Consider the following 26,930-nt stretch of genomic DNA (forward strand, 5'->3'; position numbering starts at 1 on the left):
AAAGAGGATTTTTCTTCTTCGTATGTGATTTATGATTTTTTTTTTCATTTCGAGTTTCGTATAATTTTTTAATATCGAAATTTAGGGTACCTTTACCTTTCGACCATCCATCATGGGGTGTGGGACAATTCCATTTGAGAGCCTTAGAAGTTGGGCAAGTCATCATCACCTTGAATTTGCTTCAACATTTCTTAACCTCAAAAACGTTTTAAATGATGATTTAGTTGGCCAAATTGGTGATAAAGTTTAGGACCATATGCCCCATACGTGGGGTTCTATCTTGTTACTATTCCTCAACAGCATAGGTTTAGACTCTTTGTCCCCTTTAGATTGACGCCTTTAAAAACGAGTAAATAAATAATGTTATCATATCGCATTAAAATTTTGAATTATTTATATAAAAACAATAATCTATATATAGATTAGGGTAAATTATGTATTTAGTACATAAAGTATCAGTTTTGATTTGCTTTAGTATCTAAATTTTTATTTTTATTTTTCAAAAATCATACTTAACGTTTAGTTTTTGTTTCATTCTAATGCACATCGTTAAAAACTTAACGGATGGGCTCATCAACTGTCGCATCTGTCGGCCGATGGAGCCCAAACTTTCCATCTCGCATCTTTTCGACCCACTGAACGTGATTCTAGCCTCCATTTAACTGAAAAATGCCTCAATATCTCCAAATTGACGATGGACTCTTCGACTTCCTCATCCTCTGATATCCATCCTCAATCGTATGATGGGCCTAAAACGGGTTATGTTGGTCGATTCATCATTCTCTCATGGTCCGTCATTCGGATTGGTCGTCCAATTTCCAGAGCTATGCCCTATCAGTCAGTCTGTTATGTTTTTATTGACGAAACATTAAAATGAAACAAAAATTAAACTTTAGGTATTGTTTTAAAAAATCTAATCCGATATTTTTAATGATTTGGTAGTCAGTATTTTGGAATTTTTTATAAATATTGAGATTTAAAAATTTAATTGAATTGATGTGATTGATTAATCAACATTCAAATCGGTTAAAAACCATTGAGAGAATACTTTTACATTTGATAGTTCATATTTATTATAAAAATAATTTTATATCTGTATATAACGTTAAATAAATACATAAATAAATAAAATTCTAAAATCTATTAGGTAAAGATTGAATACATTACCCATAAATTTATATAAAATCTTTTACAACCCATTAATTAGGTACAACTTTTTTTATACAATTAAGTATTTGATATTTTAATTATGTAGTTAGGTATCTAATTTTTTAATGATATAATCATGCCAAAATATTTAAGTACCATATTGCACATAAAAGCTCAAATTAGGTACCAAAGTTATATTTATTAAAGGAGAAAGAAAGATTGACACCAACTTTTTAAAATACAAGCTTAGCAACGAATGAGAAAATGCCACGTGTGAAACACAATATTTCATTGGACATATGGTGTTTGCTTGCCCTGTGACCGAAGTGTAAGCAAAAAATAGCCGTAACCGTGTCTGGCTTGAAACATTTTTAAAAATAATAATAATAATAAATAAATATTTAAATTATATTTTTATTTAATTTAGAGGTTTAATTTTTTTTATTAATGTAGAATCTAATATCTCTAACGTAAATATAAACTATATGGATCGAGAAGACTTCCATACGTCTCTCAATTGTTATCTTAAACGATTATTTTTTATATTTTTTCCCGCTTGATACAAAAATAAGTATATGAATTTTATCTCGAAAAATATTTTAGTACTTAAAGAATTTTTCGCTAAAATTAAGTAACTAAGGTATTCTTCAGAGCACTTTTAAGTGCCTGAATCGTAACAGCCGTTAAATTTGACCGTCAAATGACACGTGTGAACTCCTGGTAATTTTGAGAATTTATTTTAAAATTCTCAATAATAAAAATATTTTTTATTAATAAAAAACCCAAACCAACCCCATGTAGCAGCATCCCCTTTCTCCTTTCCCTCTTCCCCCTTCCATGGTCGTTGGTTGGCAAGTCGTGACAGCCACCGCCATTGCCACCGTCGTTAGCACCGGAGTCGACCCCTGATCAAACATCCGTTGGTCTTTCATCGTAAGTTATCACCGTTTGTCGTAGAGAAACGTTCAAAGGTTTGTCGGATGTTAAACCATCGTCGTTGTTTTTCGTCGATTTCGGTCGATTTTGACGTCCATAAGCCACGCCGTCATCATCATTCGAACTATCGTGTAATTCCACTCAAAATCCATCCTCGCCGTCGTTCCGTCGGTGCTCCTCTAAAGATCCATTGTGGAGATTAAGATTTTAAAGTTTTAGGGATTTGTATCTTGGGGATTTTAGATATTTCGGGGATTCGGGTGACAGTAAAGACGAAGATTGATCGATGGGTGGTCGACGACGAGTGGGTGACTGTTCGGCGATGACGATGGTGGCCGAAGATGGTCGATGACGGTTGGTAACTAGTTGAAATGATAGATTTTAGTTTTTTAGAGTTTTTTATGATTTTATTAAAATTTGGAGTTATTTTGTAAATAAATTAAGTTTTTTTAAAATTTTTTCTTTTTTTATTATAAATAATATTTTCATTATTTAAAAATTAAAAAAATATAACGGTAGACACTTAGAAATGTAACTAAGAAAATATTAGACATCAATTTTAACGAAAACATTTTTAGGTACTAAATCGTTTTTCGTTGTAAAGTTTAGACATTTATTTTTGTATTAAGCATGTTTTTTCAATAACAATAGAAAAACATTAGAATCATGTAGGGGTGTAAATGAACCAAGCTTAAATGAATAAGGTTATGTTCGTGTTCGTTTATTTATTTTTGAAGATGTTTGTGTTCATTTATTTATTGTTAGCGAAAATGTTCGTTTAATGTTCGCGAACGTATTTGTTTATATGTTCACGAACGTTTTCATTTAGCGTTGATGAATATATCGTTTAGTGCTCATTTAATATTCGTTTATATTCATTTAGTGTTCGTTTATATATTCATTTTTAGTTTTATCTTTTCATTTGCACGCTAAAATAGTAAAATTACACCACAAGTGCTTAAATTCTTTAAAAATCACTATTTAAATTTCAAATTTTACCATATGTTCAATTTAGTCCTTACCCTCAACAATACTTAAAATGTAAAAAAGAAAACGAAAAAGAGAACCGAGTAAATGAGCTTGTTTAAGAACATAAAATGAATGAATTGATAAACGATATTGTTTGTGGCCATAAACGAACGAAAAACACCTCTTTCCATGTTCATTCGTTTATTAAATGAACATAAATTTTTTTGTTCATACTCGTTTATTTAACTTAACAAATGGACATAACGAACGTTATATGAACGGTTCACGAATAATTCACTGAACGCACTGTACATTCATATCCGTAAAAATCATGTATATGAGGTGGATCAATCGACTCAAAATTTTCAATAATTTATTAAAATTTTATCCTTAAAAAAGTACTTCTATTTTAAAATTTGTTTTATTGTCATGCTCTTTGTTCTTATGCTCACCTTATACATCAAAATATATAGGAAAAGAAGTACCCATCATACAAGAATATTTTCCACCTTTTTGTCCCAAAAGTGTGATTAAGACTTCTAATAACATTTAGTGAATATATATATATATATAAACAAGATAATTATGCCGTCATAATTATTTTAAAATCTCAAAATTTATAATTTAATTAAGATTTTATTCATAATTTATTTTTTTATATAAAAAAATCATAAGAATCTTTCGCTAAAATTCTTCGCTATGGGCGTATGCAATAATGTTTTGGCGAGAAGTGCTTTCCATCGGTGGTGTGGGTTATTGCCACGTGTTACACCAACGCTTGGGTTGATTAGCTAATCATCAACCTTTTGACTAAAAACCCAAACTTTTTGACTAATCAATCATCATTAATCTGTATAATTTCTTTTAATGAAAATGATATCACCTTCTCTCTTTCACACCTTCAAAAAAACTATTATTTTCTTTTTTTAAAATTATCATTATTTCATATTTTAATAATAAAATAAATAATTTTATATTTTTTATGAAAACATATGATATTATTTAAAATCCTTTTGTATAAATTTAAAATTCACTGATAGTGTATAAAATAACTATCTATATCAAATTCTTGAAAATATTTTTAAATGAAAACAAGCATGATAAATAAATTAAATTAATTTTCTTTTTATATTATGAAAAAGTAAAGTGATGGGATATTATATTGCCGCCCATTTACGAAAAGCATGGACATAACTATATAACCTATAAAACCCGAAAATCTACTGAATCGAAATGAACGATACCTCTCGAGTCGGGTTCCGATTGGATCTCTGTAATTATGATGCATAGGCAGCCATTAATGGGGGAGCTTGGGAAAGTCTTCTGAGGGCCACATACCAAGAGGCAGCCATTAGTGAGGTTACATTGTGCCAGGGGAATCCCGGGAAGTGGTGTCCCCCCCCTTAAGGAGGGAACTTTATTTTCGTGTATTCGAACTATGTTCGAATATTTTTCTCGTTTTATAATCGTGTTTAAATCTAAGTGGTTCAATCATCCTGGAAGTTCAAACATCTATATGCAAACCACTGGATTTCAGGCTCTAATCATCTTTCAAGTGAATGGTATTCAGCAAAATATGAATTGAAACAATGAAATGATTTAAATCATGGTGAAAGCTTGCGTTCACTTTTTAGAGTAGATTTTTGTTGCAATACAGTTTGAGCTAAAGAATGCTTACCTTCCCTATTGAGACCGTAAAAAACAGTCCGGAAATTGACGGTACTAGGAACGATCCCTGAGCTTCGCATTTCGGATAAAAGCTGCATGGCTTCCTCGGACCTACCTACTTTACAAAGACAGCTAATGAAAGTTGAGTAAGTCTTGAAATCAGGCTTCAGTCTGTTCATCTTCATATTATGGAAGATGTTCCATGCATCGGCAGCCTTTCCCGTGTCCATGTAGCCACGAATCATTGCGGAATAAGTAACGATACTCGGCAGACAACCTTCCTTTTCCATTTTTGCCAAAATCGCCAATGCACTCCCGATTTGCTTCTCCTTGAAGAAATGAACTATCAAGGATGTATAAACATGGACGGTCGGATGAATGTTGGCCTGCTTCAGGGAATTCACCTTAGCCAGTGCTTGTTCGAATCGACCCTTTCGTAGCATTGCATGGACAAGACTTCCATAAACATACTGATCCAATGGGGATTGTTCTGTCCCAGCATTATCTAATATTTCTAAAGCTTCTTCGAGTCTGTCTGCTCGACAAAGTGCCCTAATATACAAGGAATAACTTAGTGGAGCCGAGAATCCGATCGTGCTGAGAGATTCCACACAGCTTCTGGCTTCTGTTAGCTTGTCAACTTCACATAGACAACCAAGATATGTTTCAAGTAACTCTTTATCGGGGTTAAATCCAGAACGGATCATTTCTTGGAAGATTTGAAAGGCTTCATCTACCTTCCTACCTTTTCTCCCGCAGAGTGATATGATCAAGTACTTGTAGGTACTAGCGGTTGGATTAAAACCGTCGGATTTCATCTCAGTAAAAGTCCTCAACGCAATTTCGGTTAGACCAGTTCGACCATATGCATCATGATCGCCCACGCATCCGATACTAAACAACCCCTCCTTTTCATTTCATAGAAGAGCTTTCTCATGTTCTTGAAATCTTTCCCGCATCCAGAGATTTTGATAGCCATGTTGTAAGTTTCTGAAGTGTGCTGATAACCGGCTTGCTTTCCTGCCCATGAAAAGAAATTTAAAGCATTTTTACCATGCAAACTGATCTTTCGTAGTATTTCCACCACAAGTTCCGGTGTTAACTTAATGTTGCATCTCTCCAAACCTTCTTCAACAATGAACCAATCCTTTGAGGATAATAATATTCTATACACTTCTTCCAGGTCCTGCTCGTTGAAGGCCTTTGAAAGGGATTGTACTTGGTTACAATCTATCCTCTTGGGCTCTAAACATTTATCACCCAAATCCAAGAGAAGGTCCTGTCCTTTGAAGCCGTTATTGCTTACCTCATCGGCCTGAGAATGAATTTTACTAATTCTCTGCATCTGCTTCAATTTTTCAACAATATCTGTCTCTCTATTTCTCTCCATGCTAGATATAATCCATCGAAATATATCATCATCTCGAATGACAACCTTTTCCTCCTGCATTTTGCATAAAACCCGAAAAATTTCATCTGTCTTTGCTACTTTACCAAGCTCCTTAATGAATACTGAATATGCTTTCCAAGTGGGTCTAATCCCCCCATCCTCCATCGAAATGAACACTTTCCAAGCTTCGGATATACGGTTTTGGCCAACATGACCCAAAACCATGGCCATAATAGCAACAGTATCAGTCTCGACACCTTTCTCCAGCATCTCATTGTATAAATCACAGCCTTTCTTATACTCCTTCGATCTAAAGAGGCATTGCATTAGACCGGTGTAAGTAGAAGTCGTTGGCAAGAACCCAGATTCCTTCATGCTTTGGAAAAGATCAAATGCCTTAGAGAAATCATTTCTTCTCAAATACCCATTGATGATAATCTCATAAACCTTCTCGGTAATCAGTTGTCTTCTCTTCATAATATCAACAATCTCCATGGCATCAGCAATCCTATCAGCTCTGCACAATCCTTTGATCAGAATCTCGAAATAAAGGGGGTCTAAAGACAAATCTTTCTTCCTAAGGTCCCGAATAAATTCTAAAGCTTCCTTGATTCTTCCAGAAATACAGAAACTCTTCAATACATAGCCATAAACTTCTTGTTCTGGAATCTCAGAGACCCTCATCATGTTATCTGCAACCAAATGAACCGAATCGGTATCCCCTGATTTCGCTACGCAATTCAACAGCATCTTGTATGAATTTGAATCAAGGTTCATTTCCTTCTCAACCATCTCCTTGTAAAACTCTAATGCTAAGTCACCTTTTTCAGCATTGCAAAGAGCACACACCATCGTCGTATAAGTCGTTGTGTCAGGTTCAAAACCGCATCTTTGCATGTTTTCGAAGACTTCCAGCGCTTTGCCAATCATCTTTGACTTCCCATATTGTGAAATTATAATTGTCCAAGTCTTTATATCTTTCTTGCAAGATTTCGCCTCCATTTCCTCCAATATCTTCTCAAGCAGCCCAAATCCTTTAGCCTCGCCACTTACATACAGCATGGTATTGAAAACTTCAGTTGTATAACTAAAACCTTCTCTAACCTTCACCCAGTTGAAGAATCTAAAAGCTAAATGAGGCACCTTAAAGCACCTTTTCAACACTTTCTCAACAATTTCTGGTTCAAAAGAAAACCCTGATTTATCTAATTGTTCCTCCATGGAAATCAGGGCGTTTTCAGCTCTAACTATCTTAGTTATCTCATGAACCACTGGACTAACATCGAATTCGACTGAATTCCCCATCCGGGTATCATCCAAAGCCGTTACATTCTCCTCTGTTCCCACCAATTCACTCTTCTCCTGGGCATTTTGATAAACATCTGGCCTGCCAGACGACGATTGTTTTATAAACTCAGACTCCCTGGCATTGGTTCGTGGGGTAACTGAAAACCCAGATGGGATTTCACCTGAGGTTACTTTAACAGCTCCAAAAATTTCAGTTATTTCATTTCGCTCCTGTTCCACCAATTCACTCCTCTGCTGGGCATTTTGAGAAACACCCGGCCTTCTAGACAACGATTGTTCTATAAACTCAAGCTCACTGGCTGTGTTTCGTGGAGTTATTGAAAACCCAGATTTGGTTTCATCTGGAGTAACATTAACAGATCCTAAAATATCAGTTATTTCCTGGAAGAGTGATGGGATTCTACAAGTTTCAGCTTGTTGGGCTTTCTTCGTTTGTTTTGATGATTTGGAGAGTGATGAAAAATGAAGAGCGAGAGGCTTATGTCTCGAGAAATGGAGGAGAATCCCAGATTGTGAATGAAAGTGATGGAATCTGACCAAGTACTTCATATTCAAGCAAATCGTTTGATCTCCACTACCTTTGTTGTTGCCGATGTTCAGTTTCTACGGAAAAATCGAACAAGGCAGGGTGGTTTTGAGAATCTACATGTTTAATGTTCAGGGTAAATTACATTTGTAACCACTTTACTAACGGAGAATTCTAATCTGACCATCAATCTTTCAATTTGGTTAATTAGATCATTTAATTATTTCAATGATGCTAATCAAATCCATACTATTAATATTTTACGAAGTAATTGACATAACAGTTAATTGGACTTGGAGCATTGAGTTTTGATTGATCAAACATGAGACAAACAAAGCTTATAAGTTTCTCTTACCATCTTTTTTCAGTTTTTACTCTCTAGTCTGTTCCATCGTTTATCTCAGTAACAGAGCTTAGAGCTTTGAGTGTCAGTTAATCATACGTGAGGTAAACGGAGCTGCCAACTTCATGACTATAGCATATGATGTTTCCCTCTTGATTTTGGATTACCTTCGGATATTTTGATCTATATTTTGGATAAAGATATTCATGAATCTCCTCATATTCGTGAAAGGGTTAATGTTCTGACTTCCATCTCATTATTACATTAAAAATAATAATTACATTTTTATAAAATTATAATTTATTGTAATTACATGATAAAATGATAATATTATACTTTCATGAAATTACATTATGAAATTACATTATGGTGTTCAAATACACCCTTAATACAAAAACACAACATGAATCCCATCCAAAAATAAAAAACAAAAGACAAAAATGTAAATTCAAATTGCAATGTATAACAAAGAGAATATATATTTTCTCTCTTTTCAAAGGGTTTTACATTGAAGAATCCCCCTATACAAAACCTGCCTATTGAGAGGCATTTGAAGAAGCTGTCGTCTATCAGCATCATCACCACCAACCTTAACCTGCTTTGCAATGGCCGCAACACTCTGATTTCTTCTCCTGTATTCCTTGTTATTCGACGACGGTTCCCTCACATCATCGGCAAAACGAACCCTTTTCCTCACTTGACATTTCCCATTCCCTAAAAAAACCCAGAATTCCATTCATGCTGCAATGTTAAAATAACCTAAACAAGAACATCAAGAAATAACATGCATGCACGTATGCATACGTCTAAGTATGCATGCGTGCATGTGTGTATGTATATATTACCAGCCAATTCAAACTCGATCTTCTACAAGAAATCAGAGAGGAGGCGTTTATGGATTTCATTTTCAATGAAAACTATACTCTCAGAAACTGCAAAGACTGCCATGAGCCCTAGCCTTAAAGATCCGGTCTCCATTTCATTTTTCCTTAATTTTCTAAAATATTTTTGTTTTACGGATCAAATGGATCCACTGAGAAATGATGACGAAACAAAAGAGGCATCTTGAAGAAGAGAATGATGAAGAGAAGAAGTAAGTGGATGGATGGTTTTTATATGTGAAGATGATGAAACAAAGAGGATGAAGAGGATATTTATTAACTAATAATACACATGTTGAAACATTTTGATATTTCGATATAACAAATTAAGTTAAATGGATTTTAAGATTTTCCAAATGATTTTCTAAGTATATTCGATATAACTATTCGAATATCAAAACATTACTCCAAATATTTCTAAAATCATTTTTAATCCTTACTTAAGTGTAAAATTAAGTTTTAATCATAAAAAAATTTCAAAATAATCTTACAAAGTATTTCGAACCAATTCAAAGCCAAAAATTCCAGATTGCTCAGAGGGAACCGATTCCCCCCCATAGGAGGAACCGATTCCCCCTAAATGGTTTTGGTCCGAGAATTCCAGTATGCTCGGAGGGAACCGATCCCCCCCAAGGGGGTACCGATTCCCCCCTTGTACAACGGTCGAAATATTTGAATTTTACACTTAAGAACCGATTCCCTTCAAGGGGGAACCGATTCCCCCCACGCTCCAAGCTGTTTTATTAAATGTTTTCACACTAAAACGGCTATAATATCTTCTCTAATAATCCCCAACGTTCAGAAGTGATCCAATGTGTATTTAAGCAAGCTTAGAAGCCATTGATCAACAACAAGAAACATCAAGCAACTAGAATCAAGAGAGAATCAAAGAGAAAGCATCAAACCTCAAGTTTGAGCATTTCAAGCCTATTTTCATTCAATATTCATTTTGCTTTCAAGAACACTTTTTGTGCTCAATTGTATTCATCTTTGAGTGTTCTTTTCTTTGTTCTAGAATTGTGCAAACATCTTACCTTGTGAGGTTTTCTTGTAAGTTTGCAAATTTGTAATCTTCTCTTGGGAAAAAGAGTGTTCTCAAGAGTTGGGGTATACTCTTGAGGGAATTGTAAGGTTATCTCTTTGGCCTCAAAAGAAAGAACAAATTAGTGAATTTGTTGGAAAATCCTTAGTGTGGATAGCTAAGGTAGTGGACGTAGACTTTATTTGAGAAAGTCGAACCACTGTAAATCGCTGTGCAATTACTTTCAATTTTCTGCAAAAGCTTCTACAAAAATTTTAATTGCCAATTCACCCCCCTCTTGGCCGATTCCGTCAATCGATTAACTCAACAATTGGCATTAGAGCCTAACTCATTTGAAGGTTTTATCGCCTCTTGAGTCGATTCGGGAAGAGTTATCGATTATTAAAGTCATCAATGGCCTCCGCTTCAAACTTCGACTCCGGTCTCGATTCGATGCCCGTCAACAAGCCTCCTTTCTTCAATGGAGCTAACTATGCCTATTGGAAGAATAGAATGATGTACTTCATTCAAGAAAGTGACATGGGAGCATGGAATGCTGTAGAAGAAGGATACATCAAACCTCTCACTCATCCAAGGTTGTGGAGTGAAGGAGAGACAAGAATGTTCCAGCTCAACTCCAAAGCCATCCATATTATTTTTTGTGCTCTTGGACCAGATGAATACGGAAGAGTTTCATCGTGTATAACCGCCAAAGAAATATGGGACAAACTTCAAGTCACACATGAAGGTACAGATGAGGTAAAGAAATCAAAAATTAGTATTCTAACGCATAGCTATGAAAATTTCAGGATGAAACCAAATGAAGACATCAAAGCTATGACGGATAGATTTTCAACGATTGTCAATGGTCTCAAATCATATGGAGAGATCATCTCAAATGAAAAGCTTGTGAGGAAGTTAGTCTACTCCCTCCCAAAATCATGGCAATCAAAGAAGACGGCAATCATCGAGTCTAAGGACCTATCGTCCTTAACTCTTGAAGAACTTATCGGTTCACTCCTCACTCATGAGATGATGCTCGAAGATGAGGTGGACCTTGATAAAGTGAAGAGACACCAAAGGAAAAGAGAAGAAAAATATTGGAGTTGCTCTCAAATCCAAAAAGATGAGAGTGATTCTAATAATGATGATGATGACGAGGAAATGGCATTGTTTGCCAAACGGTTCAGAAAATGATGAGACCTTACCAAGGAAGAAAATTCAAACGAAACGAATGCCTCAAAAATGAACCAAAAGAGAAGGACCCAATCATTTGCTATGAATGCAAAAAGCCGGGGCATGTCAAATATGATTGCCCACAATTGAAGAAAAGGGTCAATCAAAGAATAAGCACAAGGCTCATGTGGCTACATGGAGCGATGAAGAAGGTTCCGATGAAGAGGAACAAGAGTAGCAAACTTGTGCTTGATGGCATTCGGGGAAGATTCTAAGGTAACCTCTAACTCATCCGATTTTGATGATTTATCTTATGATGAGTTATTTGAGGAATACAATGGGTTGGCTTCGGATTATGAGAAATTGTTTTTAAAATATAAAAATGATGTTTCAAAATTGAAAAATGAAAACAACTCATATCCAAAACCAACAACGATCTTGAAAGTAAAATCAAAGATTTGCAAATCAAACTAGAAGAGTTTGAAAAGAAAAATTTAGATTTGCAAAATTTACTTTCAAAGATCAATGATGATCATCAAAAGAAAATTGATGATCTTAAAACTTCTTTTGATAAAGTTGGAACAAAACATTTTGAAAAAGGTGGAAATTCAAAATCCAACTTTGTTAGAAAAAGTTTTAGAAACTACAATCATAGAGGTCCCCAAAGAACCTCTAATGGAAAAATCATTAGAAGTATGTGGGTTCCTAAAGAACTCATTACTACTAAAGATAAAAATATCCTACACAAATGGATACCTAAGGGGACTAGGATTTGGAAACTAATGAATATGGACCCAAAAGAATTTGGGTACCAAAAATCAAAAATTAATCTATGTTGTAGGGAAATGAGCATTGCTACAAGGCACGGGAAACAAATTCAAATTCATGGTACCTTGATAGTGGATGCTCAAGACATATGACCGGAGACAAAAGCCGGTTCATTGAGCTTAACGCCAAAAATGGAGGAGAAGTGACTTTTGGAGACAATTCAAAAGGTCACATTAAAGGTATTGGTACAATAGGTAATACCTCTTCCATACAAATTAAGAATGTTTTATATGTGAATGGATTAAAGCATAATCTATTGAGTATTAGTCAATTATGCGATAAAGGATTCAATGTCTTATTTGAAATTAATGGTTGTAAAGTCATTGACATTGCATCTAATCGGATTATGCTTGTTGGTCATAGAATAGGAAACATTTACATGGTGCATTTAGATTCTATTGATATGACTAATTTATGCCTAGTTGCTAAGGATGAGCATGATAGTTGGTTATGGCATAGGAGACTAGGTCATGCTAGTATGAGTGTTTTGCAACGGTTAATTCAAGGAGACTTAGTAAGAGGGTTGCCTAAGCTTAAATTTGATAATGATAAAATCTGTGATGCTTGTGCTAAAGGAAAACAAAAACGAGCTTCTTTTAAATCTATTAATGATGTATCAACTAGTAGAGTATTACAATTGATCCATTTAGATCTTTTTGGGCCAACTAGAACTACTAGCTTGGGAGGAAAACAATATGCTTTTGTCTTGGTAGATGACTATTCTAGATACACTTGGGTTCTATTCTTAAGTACTAAAGATGAAGCATTAGAAAATTTCATCACATTTTCAAAAATAATCCAAAATGAAAGGTTACTCTATCACTAGTGTTAGAAGTGATCATGGAACTGAATTTGAAAATCTTGGATTCATTGAGTTTTGTAATTCTAATGGTATTAGCCATAATTTTCAGCACCTAGAACCCTCAACAAAATGGAGTTGTTGAGAGGAAAAATCGAACTTTAGAAGAAATGGCTAGAACCATGCTTTGTGAAAATAATTTGCCAAAATATTTTTGGGGGAAGCCACAAATACCGCTTGTTATGTTGTAAATCGAGTAATGATTAGGCCAATTTTAAAGAAAACTCCATATGAAATTCTCAAAAATAAAAAGCCTAACATTAGCTATTTTCATCCTTTTGGATGTAAATGTTTTGTTTTAAACAACGGTAAAGAAAATCTTGGCAAATTTGATGCTAAAAGTGATGAAGGAATCTTTCTGGGTTATTTCTTAAATTCTAAAGCTTATCGTGTATTTAATAAAAGAACTTTAGTTGTAGAAGAGTCTATACATGTTGTTTTCGATGATAATCCCCTTCCGAGGAAGGATTCTTCTGTTAATGATGATGTAGGTATTGTACAAGCAAATGACGTTAGACATGACGTTGGAGAATCATCATCAAAGGAAGAAACAAAAGATGAGGAAACTCATGATCCCCTCGAGAATCCAACCATTGAAGAAAGGGAAGTATCTTTTCCAAGAGAGTACAACTATGTCAAGGATGGTGAAATTATAGGTGATCCATCAAAAGGGGTAACTACTCGATCTTCTTTTAGAAATATCTGTAATTATGTTGCATTTATTTCATGCATAGAGCCTAAGAACATCAAAGAAGCATTAAAAGATGAACATTGGATTATGGCTATGCAAGAAGAATTAAATCAATTTGAGAGTAGTAAAGTATGTACATTAGTTGAAAGGCCTAGTAATAAATCTACTATAGGTACTAGATGGGTTTTTAGAAATAAACTTGATGAAAATGGTAATATAGTGAGGAACAAGGCTAGACTTGTTGCTCAAGGCTATACTCAAGAAGAAGGCATAGACTATGATGAAACATACGCTCCCGTAGCTAGGATGGAAGCAATTAGAATGTTATTGGCATTTGCATGTTTCAATGAATTTAAATTATATCAAATGGATGTTAAAAGTGCATTTTTAAATGGTTTTATAAAAGAAGAGTGTACGTGGAACAACCTCCAGGTTTGAAGATTCAAATTTTCCGGATCATGTTTTAAAATTGACAAAAGCTCTTTATGGTTTAAAACAAGCTCCTAGAGCTTGGTATGAAAGATTGTCAAATTTTTAATTGAAAAAGATTTTTTAAAAGGAAAGGTTGACACTACATTGTTTTTAAAGAGAAAAGGTAAAGATTTATTAGCAGTTCAAATTTATGTTGATGATATAATATTTGGTTCTACTAATGATGTTCTTTGCCAAGAATTTTCTAAGCTAATGCAAAGTGAGTTTGAGATGAGCATGATGGGGGAGCTCTCATTTTCTTGGGACTCCAAATCAAGCAAAGAAAAGATGGCATCTTCATTAATCAAGCTAAGTACGTCAAAGATATGCTCAAGAAGTTTGGACTGGAAAATGGGAAACCTCATAACACTCCAATGAGCTCTTCAACAAAGCTTGACTTAGATGAAGGAGGTAAATGTGTAGATGTTAAATTATATAGGTCAATGATTGGCTCTTTGCTTTATCTAACTGCAAGTAGACCGGACATTATGTTTAGTGTTTGCTTATGTGCTAGATTTCAATCATGTCCTAAGGAATCACATTTACTAGTTGTTAAGAGAATCTTTAGATACCTTAAGGACACTCCTAGTTTAGGACTTTGGTATCCTAGAGACTCTAGCTTTAGCTTGCATGCCTTTTCTGATGCGGATTATGGAGGATGCAATTAGATAGGAAAAGCACCTCCGGTACTTGTCAATTCCTTGGAAATATGTTGATTTCTTGGTTTTCAAAGAAACAAAATTGTGTTGCATTATCTACCACTGAAGCGGAATACATTTCAGCCGGTAGTTGCTATGCACAAGTTTTATGGATGAAACAACAACTTTTTGATTATGGAATTGAAGTAGGTATTATTCCTATCAAGTGTGACAATACTAGTGCTATTTGTCTCACTAAAAATCTCATCCAACACTCTAGAACTAAGCACATTGAAATAAGACATCACTTCATTAGAGACCATGTCACTAAGGAAGATGTAGTTCTAGAATTTGTTGATACTTTGCACCAATTAGCGGATATCTTTACAAAACCCTTAGACAAGGAAAGATTTTGGACACTTAGGAGAGAATTAGATTTGACCAACCTATCTTCACTTAGTGTTTAAAATAATTTTAGCACTTTTAATAAATCTTGAAAAATGCTTATAATAATAATTTTTGATTGCATTCTTGCTATTAGTTAGGGGGAGTTTGTGATTCTTAGTGAAAATTAATTTTATGTTCAAAAATCGATTAAAGATTAATTTAATTGTTTGAACATAATTAATTTTTGATATATGAGTTGTCAATACCACTAGAAAAGATTAATTTAGCATTTTGTGCTTAAAAAATCGGATTTTAGCATTTTGGTGCAGAGGGAATCGATCCCCCCCTGAGGGAACCGATTCCCCCTTTGAAGGGGAACCGATTCCCCCCACAGGGGAATCGATACCCCCCTGGGGTTCTGTTAAAATCGGGCAGAACACCCCAAAATTCCCAAAACCCTTATTTTTTCTTCAAACCGTTTCTCACCCTCCTCAAACACTCAAATCTCCTTTCTTGCCTCAAATCATCGATATTAATCAGAATTCGCTTCAAATATTATCTTCTAAACCTGTTGGAATCATTAAAATCGTGCAAACAACATCTAAATCCTCTCAATCTTCATCTTTCAAGGTAAATTTTTCTAAACTCTCTATTTCATTGTTTTTGAACATAGGATTAGTTTCAATTAGTTCTAGGATGAAATAGTGATCGGGCATTGATTATTTAGGGATTAGAAACTAGATGTTACAATTAATTTCATCAAAAACACAAGAATTTTTCAAATTTTTTTTAAATTTTCGAAATAAAAAAATGTTATTTTTCAAATTATTGTGTTTTGATTAAATTATGTTGTTGTTATGAAAAACTATACATATATTGTTTCTCAAAACCATATTTTTCAAAAGTTTTTCAAAAACTTTGCCCATTAGGATTGATTTAGAGAATCTTGAAATATTGAGGACTCATTTGAGTTTTGGGATTAATTGAATTGCATACATTTGTTTTAAAATTGCAGGTTATTCTATCTATTCTGATTTCCTTCACCATGTCAAATCCTAAACGTCCTAGGTCTTCATCTAGTCGTTCTAGTCGTCAACCAAATCCTCCTCCTATTCCTCAAAATTCTATTCCAAATCTTGATCCTAACTTGACTATCCAAAATTCTTGTTTCAATCAACCGGGTCCTAAAGATTATCGTTATTGGTTTTACCAATATTTTGACTCGTATAAGATTAGGGAAGAACGTATCCCATCTCTTCAAACTATGGTTGATATTAACTTTAAATATCTCCCTATCTTGCACGAATGGAAATTTGATAAACTTTTCGAACTTGAACCCATTGTCTATCATCAACTTGTTCGTATCTTCTACTGTAATGCCGTTTGTATCAAAAATCGTGACAAAACCAAAACCATAGGAGTGCGTTCCTACCTCCTAGGTCAATATTTCCATCTTGATCCGGATTACATAGCCAATGCCTTAGGATTGGACAATGAAGGTTTATCAAACGAAAAACAAGTTTTAGGCTCACGATATAAACGGAATGATAGTGCAAGTGTTTTAGATCTCCATGAGCGTTTCCTTCATCTCATGATCACTTGGTGGTTTCGACCATCTGGGGGTCGATATTCAACTCTTAGAGCTTTAGATCTTTGGTGGTTGCACTGTTTTGAAAACAATATAAAAATAAACCTCTCCGAGATTATCTTTGCTGAAATTGTTGAAACCGTTAACCTAGTGCCAAATAAGAAACTCTGTTCTTCACTAGTTTACGGTTGTATTCTTAGTAATCTCTTTTCTAAAGCTGAACTCCGAGTTGGTCTAGATGCCTCATTTCCTCTTAAGAAACAAATCAATCTTCTTTCTTTAACAAGAGCGGGATGGGTCAAAAATAAGGAAACCGGTGCATGGGTTCGATCTTCTACTCCGAGAGCTAGTTCTTCACAAGCTCCACCCGAAGCTGACGAAGATCCCAAGTTTGAACAATTAATGAGGGATATTGATGAAGCTGAAGAAGAACCTGAACAACCCGAGGAGCACGCACAACATTCGACTCAAATGCCTCCATATTTTCAATCCTTTATGGAGACATTTGATTTCCGTTATGCTACAATGGATTCGCGCTTTTCCTCTATAGAGTCTCATTTATCCACAATGAGAGCTCAACAATTAGAGATTCTTCAGGAGATGCGTGCAAATAATGAAGCAACCAATGCTCGTATAAATGAACTAACTCATGAAATGGCTGCTATGCGAGCCCGTTTTCCTCCTACCGATCCGGATGTTTGATTATGTGTTTAGTTTTAAGACTTTGAACTAAAAGAATATTGTTTCAACATTTTTGATATTTTGGATTGTTTGATTTTGTGGATTGTTGGATTTTGGATTTATGAATAGTGTGAACTTATATGTTTTATTCATTTTTGCATCATCATTAGCAATATGACCAATTTTGCCATATCACATTATTATGAATATTGATTTATGAAACTAATGGCTAACCTCTCTTTTGATTGTGATCTTAGCAGCTTAAGCTTATAATTAATAAATCAATTGGCTAAATGATTTCAAAACCTTGTTTTACAATGTCTTTTTGATTTAACAAAAAGGGGGAGAAGAATAGGTGTTAAATGTTTTTACATAATAAATTGAAGGTGTTCAATGTTTTACATAATAAATTGAAGAAGTGTTAAAGTAAGGGGGAGTAATTTCAAAACTTGATTTCAAAAATCTTAAAATTACTAAAATGTTTTGTTATATCAAAAAGGGGGAGATTGTTGAAACATTTTGATATTTCGATATAACAAATTAAGTTAAATGGATTTTAAGATTTTCCAAATGATTTTCTAAGTATATTCGATATAACTATTCGAATATCAAAACATTACTCCAAATATTTCTAAAATCATTTTTAATCCTTACTTAAGTGTAAAATTAAGTTTTAATCATAAAACAATTTCAAAATAATCTTACAAAGTATTTCGAACCAATTCAAAGCCAAAAATTCCAGATTGCTCAGAGGGAACCGATTCCCCCCCATAGGAGGAACCGATTCCCCCTAAATGGTTTTGGCCCCGAGATTTCCAGAATGCTCGGAGGGAACCGATTCCCCCCATAGGAGGAACCGATTCCCCCTAAACAGTTTTGCTCCGAGAATTCCAGTATGCTCGGAGGGAACCGATCCCCCCCAAGGGGGTACCGATTCCCCCCTTGTACAACGGTCGAAATATTTGAATTTTACACTTAGGAACCGATTCCCTTCAAGGGGGAACCGATTCCCCCCAAGCTCCAAGCTGTTTTATTAAATGTTTTCACACTAAAACGGCTATAATATCTTCTCTAATAATCCCCAACGTTCAGAAGTGATCCAAGGTGTATTTAAGCAAGCTTAGAAGCCATTGATCAACAACAAGAAACATCAAGCAACTAGAATCAAGAGAGAATCAAAGAGAAAGCATCAAACCTCAAGTTTGAGCATTTCAAGCCTATTTTCATTCAATATTCATTTTGCTTTCAAGAACACTTTTTGTGCTCAATTGTATTCATCTTTGAGTGTTCTTTTCTTTGTTCTAGAATTGTGCAAACATCTTACCTTGTGAGGTTTTCTTGTAAGTTTGCAAATTTGTAATCTTCTCTTTGGGAAAAAGAGTGTTCTCAAGAGTTGGGGTATACTCTTGAGGGAATTGTAAGGTTATCTCTTTGGCCTCAAAAGAAAGAACAAATTAGTGAATTTGTTGGAAAATCCTTAGTGTGGATAGCTAAGGTAGTGGACGTAGACTTTATTTGAGAAAGTCGAACCACTGTAAATCGCTATGCAATTACTTTCAATTTTCTGCAAAAGCTTCCACAAAAATTTTAATTGCCAATTCACCCCCCTCTTGGCCGATTCCGTCAATCGATTAACTCAACAACACAACATATTGCCTTGTATGCTTAATTTTGACTTATCCTCGAAATAAATTCTCTAAATATTCAACTCAATTTTGGTGGTTATTTTTAGATAATACTAAAACAACAAAAGGATGACAATTAATGTTCGAAAGCAACACAAGTAACATCCTAAAATGATCCAACAAGCAAATTCACAAGAAGCAAGCAGGGGCTTTCATGGTGAATTAAAGGAAGATGAACAGAACATGACTAAAATGGGAGTCACTATCATGGTAAATCAAAACATCAAATTCATAATATTTAATTCTTCATATCTATTCCACCTAATAATATTATTTTCAAAGTTTAAATTTAAATCCGTTGATTAAAAATACTATATATCTTACCATTTTAACTGATAATTTAATACAATGTATCTTACTATTTTATCCTATATGGTTACTTCTAAATGAAGAACTTACTCTGTTGATGTTTTTTCACAGTTTCTTACTGGTAGTTTACATGAATTTTGGTTCTTTTGCTGATATAAAGTTCATGATACATAGTTTTTGGAGGATCTTTTAATGCATTTCTTCATCTTTCAGTGTGAGATCAGATGTTCTTCGCTGAATTGATGAGTCTTCGCTGAATTGATGAGGGAAGCAACAGATATAGACGGATGCTTTAGTTCCCGAGTCCGACATCTCCTCCATCTTCACGTCCCCACCGGTATGCACCGGTACGTGTTGCGGTTGCGCCAATGCTTCAAGAACGACCAACAAGCATTGGAGGAGGAAGGGCGGATTTTAATCAAGTATATCACGATGAACACGATCGCGATACGTAAATCCTCTAGAAATATGATAAAATATGCATCCATTATACTGTTTTATTCTCAATCTTTGTATTAGACGAAGTTATAATTGGTTTCCAATGGGATTTAGGTACATGGCTCGTTCAGTTTTCATGCGACCTCGATGTGACGCAACCAGTGATGACATTGATGCTTCCGCATTCAATAAAGCTTGAATACAACATACATACATATATGTATATATATGTTCAGGACTGAAACTCGAGCCGAATCTTTTTGAAAAGAAATACAGGCCTCGTTAAAAACCCCCCACTTAACTCAATTGAGCCGAAACTCAATCAAGACAGCGGAAGGGGAAAAGAGTACCCAATTATTTTATTAAATAACATCAGTACATAACAGGAACATCCATTAATCTGTACAATCTATTCACCAATCAGAAAACCTGCCTAAAGCAATTAACCAACATCCACGACCCCTTCCAACTCGTATAGGAACCAACTATGGACCCCTTCCATGGTTGCACTCGACCGATTCCTCCCTTAGCCAATCTATCCGTCTCTGTGTTGATATCTCTGGAAATGAGATGTATTATCACATAAATCTGCCTAATTGCTATGTCAATGATTACTTAACAGTTGAGTTTGATGGTTTAATTGAAATCAAATTGAAAGTGTAGTGTCTTAATTGATGAAATTATTTATCCAATGATCAAAATAGAATCGAATCAATAATCTAAAGACCTTAAAGATAATTTACCCTTAAATTCAATAAAGCCATTAGCCTATATCAAACTAATAGTCGACTCAAATAGTATGATTAATTCAAAATTAATGGGTTTTTTTGTCGGTGTTAATGGTTGAATAGAATAACTTTGATATTAAAAACTCCGGTTACTATTATGAGTAGTTTTGTTGAATTAAAGCCTTGGAGTCCCTCACAAAGTTTGGGACTGATTTTCAAGTTTTAAAATTAAGGGGGTCTTTTTAAAATTTATTCTTTGATGCAATAAGATGTTACGAACCTCCAAGAAAGAAGGTAATTGCATGACGAGAACATCTTCTCAAATTTCCTGCAAATAGAATGTGGTGATGATGTGATACATAGTTTTGGATTATGAAAAGTAGAGGATTGGGTGATAATGATTACCTTTGAGGGCCTGTGCTTCAGTGACGAAAATTGGGAGTAGAATGCTGAGGAATGTATTATCTTTCATGCTGACAAAAAGGAGCATTCGTTATTAGATGATTGCAGTTAATTATTATGCTTTAAACGTTTAAAAAGCAATTTGATGAACTACCTCCTGTTTCTCTGCATATAAATACTCAACTGCCCTCCGTTAGGTCTTGCACCGTAACCTGAAGATAGAAAACAAGTAAGAGTTATAATCGCAGCTTGATGATAGAAAACACAATATATTGTTGTAAAAGTGGATGAATGATTCAAAGGATTGGAGGGCACCTACCCCATTCAACCCAATGCGTGGGATGTGAGCAATCTTATGCCAATCGGCACCAATGTCCTTCCTACATCTTTCCTCCAACTGGGGTACACTTCTTATATCTAAATATTCCAAACTGGTTAGGCCATGCATCTCGTCCGGAAGCGATGTTAAATTGGGCAAATCTACTAGACGAAGCACTTTCAGATTTGTTAGATGTTGGAATCCAGGAAAGAGTGACCTCAATCCACTGCAATTCTCGATTTCTAGTTTTTTCAACTGAACAAGATGCTGAAAGCAAAGGGGAAGAGACGCCAGCCGTGGAAGTTCAATAATCTCCAGATGCTCAAGAGAAGTCATCTTTTGCAGGAATTCGTTTAGCATGTCGTAGTCCAGTTCTTCATGAATATTCCCCACTTTGAAATATTTCAATTTGGAGAGATGGAGAGATGAGGTTGACGGTGTAGTGTCGCTCATTTGAATGGTATGCTTTAATGGCCTTGAACTGGTATTCACCAATATTAGCTTATATTCGACTGATGGATACAACGGCATTGAACTCAAAGGGCAATTTTCAATGCGTAAATAGGAGAGACAAGGAAATGCCATGGTTGATGCTCTTCTATCCTTGTCGCCATCCTTATCATCGTCGATCGGGCTTTTCCTCCACCAACTCTGCATATTTGGGCAGTTGCCGAGCATGAGATATGTAAGCGATGGGAAGAATGATTCTGATTCACCTTGTCCTCCACTGGGCTCACTGCCGTCCATGTACTCCAGCTCAGATAGATCACAAATGCTAAGCCGTTGAAGATGTGGCAATCGAGCAAAGGAAGGGAGATGTTTAAATTTACTGGGACCCCATATTTTAATATCCACCAGATGCGTGAGCAAAGAAATCCAACTTGGGAACTTGGCATCGCCCCTCCATCGACGCACAGAGAGCTTCTTCAGATTAGGATGGGGCTGGAGGTCTTCAAGTGACTTCTCTTCATCTTCACTATCTCCGCTCCATTGTAAAACCAGTTCTCGTAGATGTTGCTTCCCTTTCAAATTAGCAGCTTTAAACTTCTCTCTTGCATTTTTCACGAATCCCAAATTTTTTATTCTTAGCTGTCTCCTCAGGTTGTTGAGTTGACTCAATTCACTTAGATCCGCAGCAGCAGCACCATGGGAGCCGTCTTTATCCACAACAAACATGCTTAACGTCTGAAGCGAAGTCAGCTTCCCTATTCCACGTGGCATATGAGTTAACCCATCACAATAAGCACACGAAAGATGGGTAAGATTCACCAATTTTTCAATCTTCTTTGGCAATTCTTTAAGCTCAAAGCAGTAGTCGAGTTTCAGCACTTGCAAATTTTGCATCTTACAAATACTCTTTGGAAGGATCTTAAGACGATAATTGGTTGAAAGATCAAGGTACCTCAAATGTTTCAGCTTATGAATGGAGCCTGGAACTGTATCAAGTTCTAATTCATCTAATTCTAAAACACGCAAGCATCTACAATTTGAAATTATTAAATCCCAATTTGCATCATTCATACATTCATATCTGCTTGAAAATTTTAACAAACTCCGCAATTTCTTTCCCTTGATCAAATGAATCAATGAAAAATCAATCGATACGTGACGACATTTCTCATCAATCTCACTTGTAATTGAATTTGAATCTAGAATGCGGCTCTCCATCCCTGCTACCGATTCAGCAAGATCATGCATCAAATCATGCATTTTACATGTTACACCCCAAAATTCATGTTCTTCTACCTCTTGAAAGAAACTTCTTTCAACCAGACATTTAAAATACTCGAACCCAATCTCTTCAAGAGATTCACTCGGATTTGATTGTTTTACAAACCCTTGTGCAATCCAGATTCGAACAAGTGTTTGCACAACAAATTCATGATCTTTTGGGTACAGTCTGCAATAAGCAAAGCAATGCTTCAAATGAGATGGGAGATGATCATAACTCAACCTAAGTGTAGGCAAAATCTCACCGCCGCTTTGAGATATTCTAGCAAGTTTATCTTTGAAAGAAAGCCACTCAGTTACAGTTTTTTTAGAAGATAAGGTACTAGCTATTGTCCTTATGACCAAGGGAACTCCATGACACCTTTCCAAAACCTGCTTTCCTATGTCCACAAAGCCTGAATTTGTCGAATCTGCATATCTTTGTTCAAAAGCTATTTTTTTGAACAAAAACCATGCATCATCACCAGACAAGCCACTTAGAAAATGTGGCCGACAATTACTAGTGACATTAGCTACCTTCTCAGAGCGAGTAGTTACGATTATCCTACTCCCTTTGGCTCCACCCATCAGTAACTTCTTTAAGCTAATCCATAGGTCCCAGTTCTCATTCCAAATGTCATCTAAGACAAGCAAATATTTTTTCCCGTCAATTTTGTCCCGAAGTTGTTTTTGCAGTTGATCCATTTCGAGATTTTGATCGGGTGCTTGATGAGTTACAGATTTAATGATGTTTTCTACAATTGTTTTCTCATCAAAAACATCAGAAACACAGACCCACATCCTTAACTCGAAGTGGTTTTCAACCATTTCGTCGTTATAGACAAACTGCGCCAACGCAGTCTTGCCTAAGCCTCCGATCCCCACAATCGGAATGACATAAACATTCTCTTCACTTTGAAACTCCAACAAGAGTCTTAGAAGAGCTGTTTTGTCATCGTCCCTCCCTATGATTTCACCTTTCGACACAAAAGAGTGCGTCTGCCTCCTTTTGGCCATGAAAGAGGTTTCCACAGGATGGTCACGCTGAACCAAGTTCAACATGTTGGCCTGACTTTGAATGGAAGTAAATCTGGCCTTGATGGCCTTGATTTTTCGTCCCATTTTGAGACCATAAGTAAACGGGTTCGATCTCGAGAAGCAAACGCGTACCTCTTTGGTGAACTTGTTCCCACTCATCAGATTCTTCCGCAAGGCTTCGGTACGGACATCATCCAGCAAGTCTTCAGCGTCGTACATAGCATCTTTTAGCTTTGCAAGCCAATCTTTGACGAGTTCGCTGGTCACGGACTGCTTTTCCGCGTCGAGAAGTACGGATTTGATTGCGGAGATGGTGGTTTTGAGGTCGTCGAGGTCGTCTTTGAAATTCCACCACAAGCCAAGTTGCTCCATAACATGGGAGCTCAGTTCAGAAATGAGCCATCCGGCGATGTCAAAGGCGATTCCTTCGGCCATTGCTGGTTGAAACACAAACGAAGGCTAAAGTGTTTACTACTTGCAAGAGGAAATGAGATGAGATGAAATGAAATGAAATGAAATGAAATGAAATGCAGGTGTTAATACAAGTGGAGCTTGTAGTATTTTATAGATACAACTCCACTAAAAGGTTGTTTAATATTAAAAAACGGTAAACTATATATTTAGTCCCACAACTATTATTATTGTTATTTTTAGTCATTCAATTATATTTTTTAAATGATCACTAACGTTACATTTTAATTTCATTTACGTCACATACCCTTAAAAATTTAACAGTAACGTTGACATGTAAGATAATTCCATTTAATCATTGAAAAAAAAGGATAAAGTACACAAATGATTCCGACTATAAGATACTACTTTATTAAGTCCTTAGACTATTAAAAGTTATAAAATGGTCTATCAACTATGGGGAGTTACTTTGTTGAGTCTCTCATCTATTAAAAGTTACAAAATGGTCACTCGAATGTTCATTATGTTCTACACTCGTCCTTCTCTATTAAAAAGTTAACAGTCATATGAGTTTGACGTTAACATGTTAACTAAGATATGATCAGATTTTATCTTATCTCAGTCAGCCGGTTAACGTACAGCTCAGAATGTCATCAAATTTTTAACTGAAAATAACGAGTTTGAAACATAATAAATAGTCGGTTGACCATTTTAAAACTTTTAATAGTCAAGGATTCAACAATATCACCAATTGATTTATCATATTTATCAGCAATTAGAGCATATGTTATACAGTTCTATTTCTTGTCTCTCCTTCCTATCATGTTGAAGAAGCTTATGAACAAATTTCGTGATGGCATTTCTATAAATATTTTACATTTACGAATGAAAATATTGTAAATATTTTCAATAATTCAAGCAAGTGGGTGGATGACTAAAGCAAAGTAGGGTGACATAAAAGCTTTCAACGATAGGAGCAAAGTCTCTTATTAGATCAAAGTGGGCCCTTTGGTCTCAAAAGTCGAAATTGGCCTAACGAGGAAGATACTTCTCATCAACGACTTTTACTATTCGATTAAATTTGAATAATTAGAAACCACTTAAATTTTATAAATTTGATTTGTCTTTTAATAAAATTTGAATAAAAAACTGAATTTCTCAAGTTAATTAACTCATAAAAATTATTTAGCTCGGTTCGATTAAATAATCATTCTTGATATAAACTTTGTTTGAAAGCTTTTCAATGGAGCCTCGTACATATTTTAAACTTTCTTGTTTGAGATTTTAAACAAAGTTCGCAACTTGTTTCAGTTATGCAAAGGAATTAATGAAAAATCAAAATATAGGTGGCCACATTTATGGGTACAGGTTTCCAAAGTGTCGGCTCGTGTCCAGGCCCGTTAAGCTCGAGTACCCGCATTTTCGTATCACCGGTACTCTGTTCATATTTTTTTTTCTTTAAATTATATTACTTTAAAAAATTACATAAAAATATATAATTGAAATTTTAAAAGTCTATAATACATATTCCTCCCATAAAATTTAAACATTCAAATTACATAATTAAACTATAAAACTTATTAAAAATAAAATTAATGAATTACATTAAATATAAAATATTTTAAAGTTAAAAGAAATAACTTGAGAAATAATTTAGATTGTTACGGTCAAATAATTTAAGAAATTAAAATGTAATGGTTATTTGAGGTTAGTGAAACATTCTAAACTCAACCTAAATTACTTGGTGTTAGACTATTAAGTAGTTGATGTTAGTTGGCAGTTAGTTAAGAATTTGTTAGATTTGTTAGGGTTTTAATATTAGGTTATAAATACCCAATCATTGTAATGTGTTGAATATCATTGTAAGCCATTTTCTACAGTTGGTGAAAAAAAAAACTTAATACTCTCTGTTTGTTTTCCATTGTCTATTTCCTTTCTCCTTTCCATTTCATATTGCAGTTTAGCAATGCCGGCCTTTGTGCCGGAGCATCAACATTCCATCACTTGGTATTGAAAACTTCAGTTGTATAACTAAAACCTTCTCTAACCTTCACCCAGTTGAAGAATCTAAAAGCTAAATGAGGCACCTTAAAGCACCTTTTCAACACTTTCTCAACAATTTCTGGTTCAAAAGAAAACCCTGATTTATCTAATTGTTCCTCCATGGAAATCAAGGCGTTTTCAGCTCTAACTATCTTAGTTATCTCATGAACCACTGGACTAACATCGAATTCGACTGAATTCCCCATCCGGGTATCATCCAAAGCCGTTACATTCTCCTCTGTTCCCACCAATTCACTCTTCTCCTGGGCATTTTGATAAACATCTGGCCTGCCAGACGACGATTGTTTTATAAACTCAGACTCCCTGGCATTGGTTC

General features: G+C 35.0%; 1 protein-coding gene, 1 long non-coding RNA gene and 1 pseudogene across 2 annotated transcripts; all 3 read right to left on the reverse strand.

The window, feature by feature from the left end:
* Positions 1 to 4,602: 4,602 nt before the first annotated feature.
* LOC120183875 lies at positions 4,603 to 9,267 on the reverse strand (annotated as a pseudogene).
* A 10,959-nt stretch (positions 9,268 to 20,226) lies between these two features.
* LOC120183896 lies at positions 20,227 to 21,598 on the reverse strand. Its single transcript, XR_005521976.1, has 3 exons — positions 21,392 to 21,598; positions 21,227 to 21,284; positions 20,227 to 20,501 (listed from the first exon to the last, which is right to left on the reverse strand). It is a non-coding gene; the product is annotated as an uncharacterized LOC120183896 (long non-coding RNA).
* An 11-nt stretch (positions 21,599 to 21,609) lies between these two features.
* On the reverse strand, positions 21,610 to 24,574 carry LOC120183876 (putative disease resistance protein RGA1). Its single transcript, XM_039188472.1, has 2 exons — positions 21,683 to 24,574; positions 21,610 to 21,633 (listed from the first exon to the last, which is right to left on the reverse strand). The coding sequence occupies exons 1-2, from the start codon at positions 24,572 to 24,574 to the stop codon at positions 21,610 to 21,612; spliced, it is 2,916 nt and encodes a 971-aa protein (XP_039044403.1).
* Between the last annotated feature and the right edge of the window lie 2,356 nt (positions 24,575 to 26,930).

Source organism: Hibiscus syriacus, unplaced genomic scaffold, assembly GCF_006381635.1.
Source record: "Hibiscus syriacus cultivar Baekdansim isolate YM2019G1 unplaced genomic scaffold, ASM638163v2 tig00112852_pilon, whole genome shotgun sequence".
Classification (NCBI taxonomy): Eukaryota; Viridiplantae; Streptophyta; class Magnoliopsida; order Malvales; family Malvaceae; genus Hibiscus; species Hibiscus syriacus.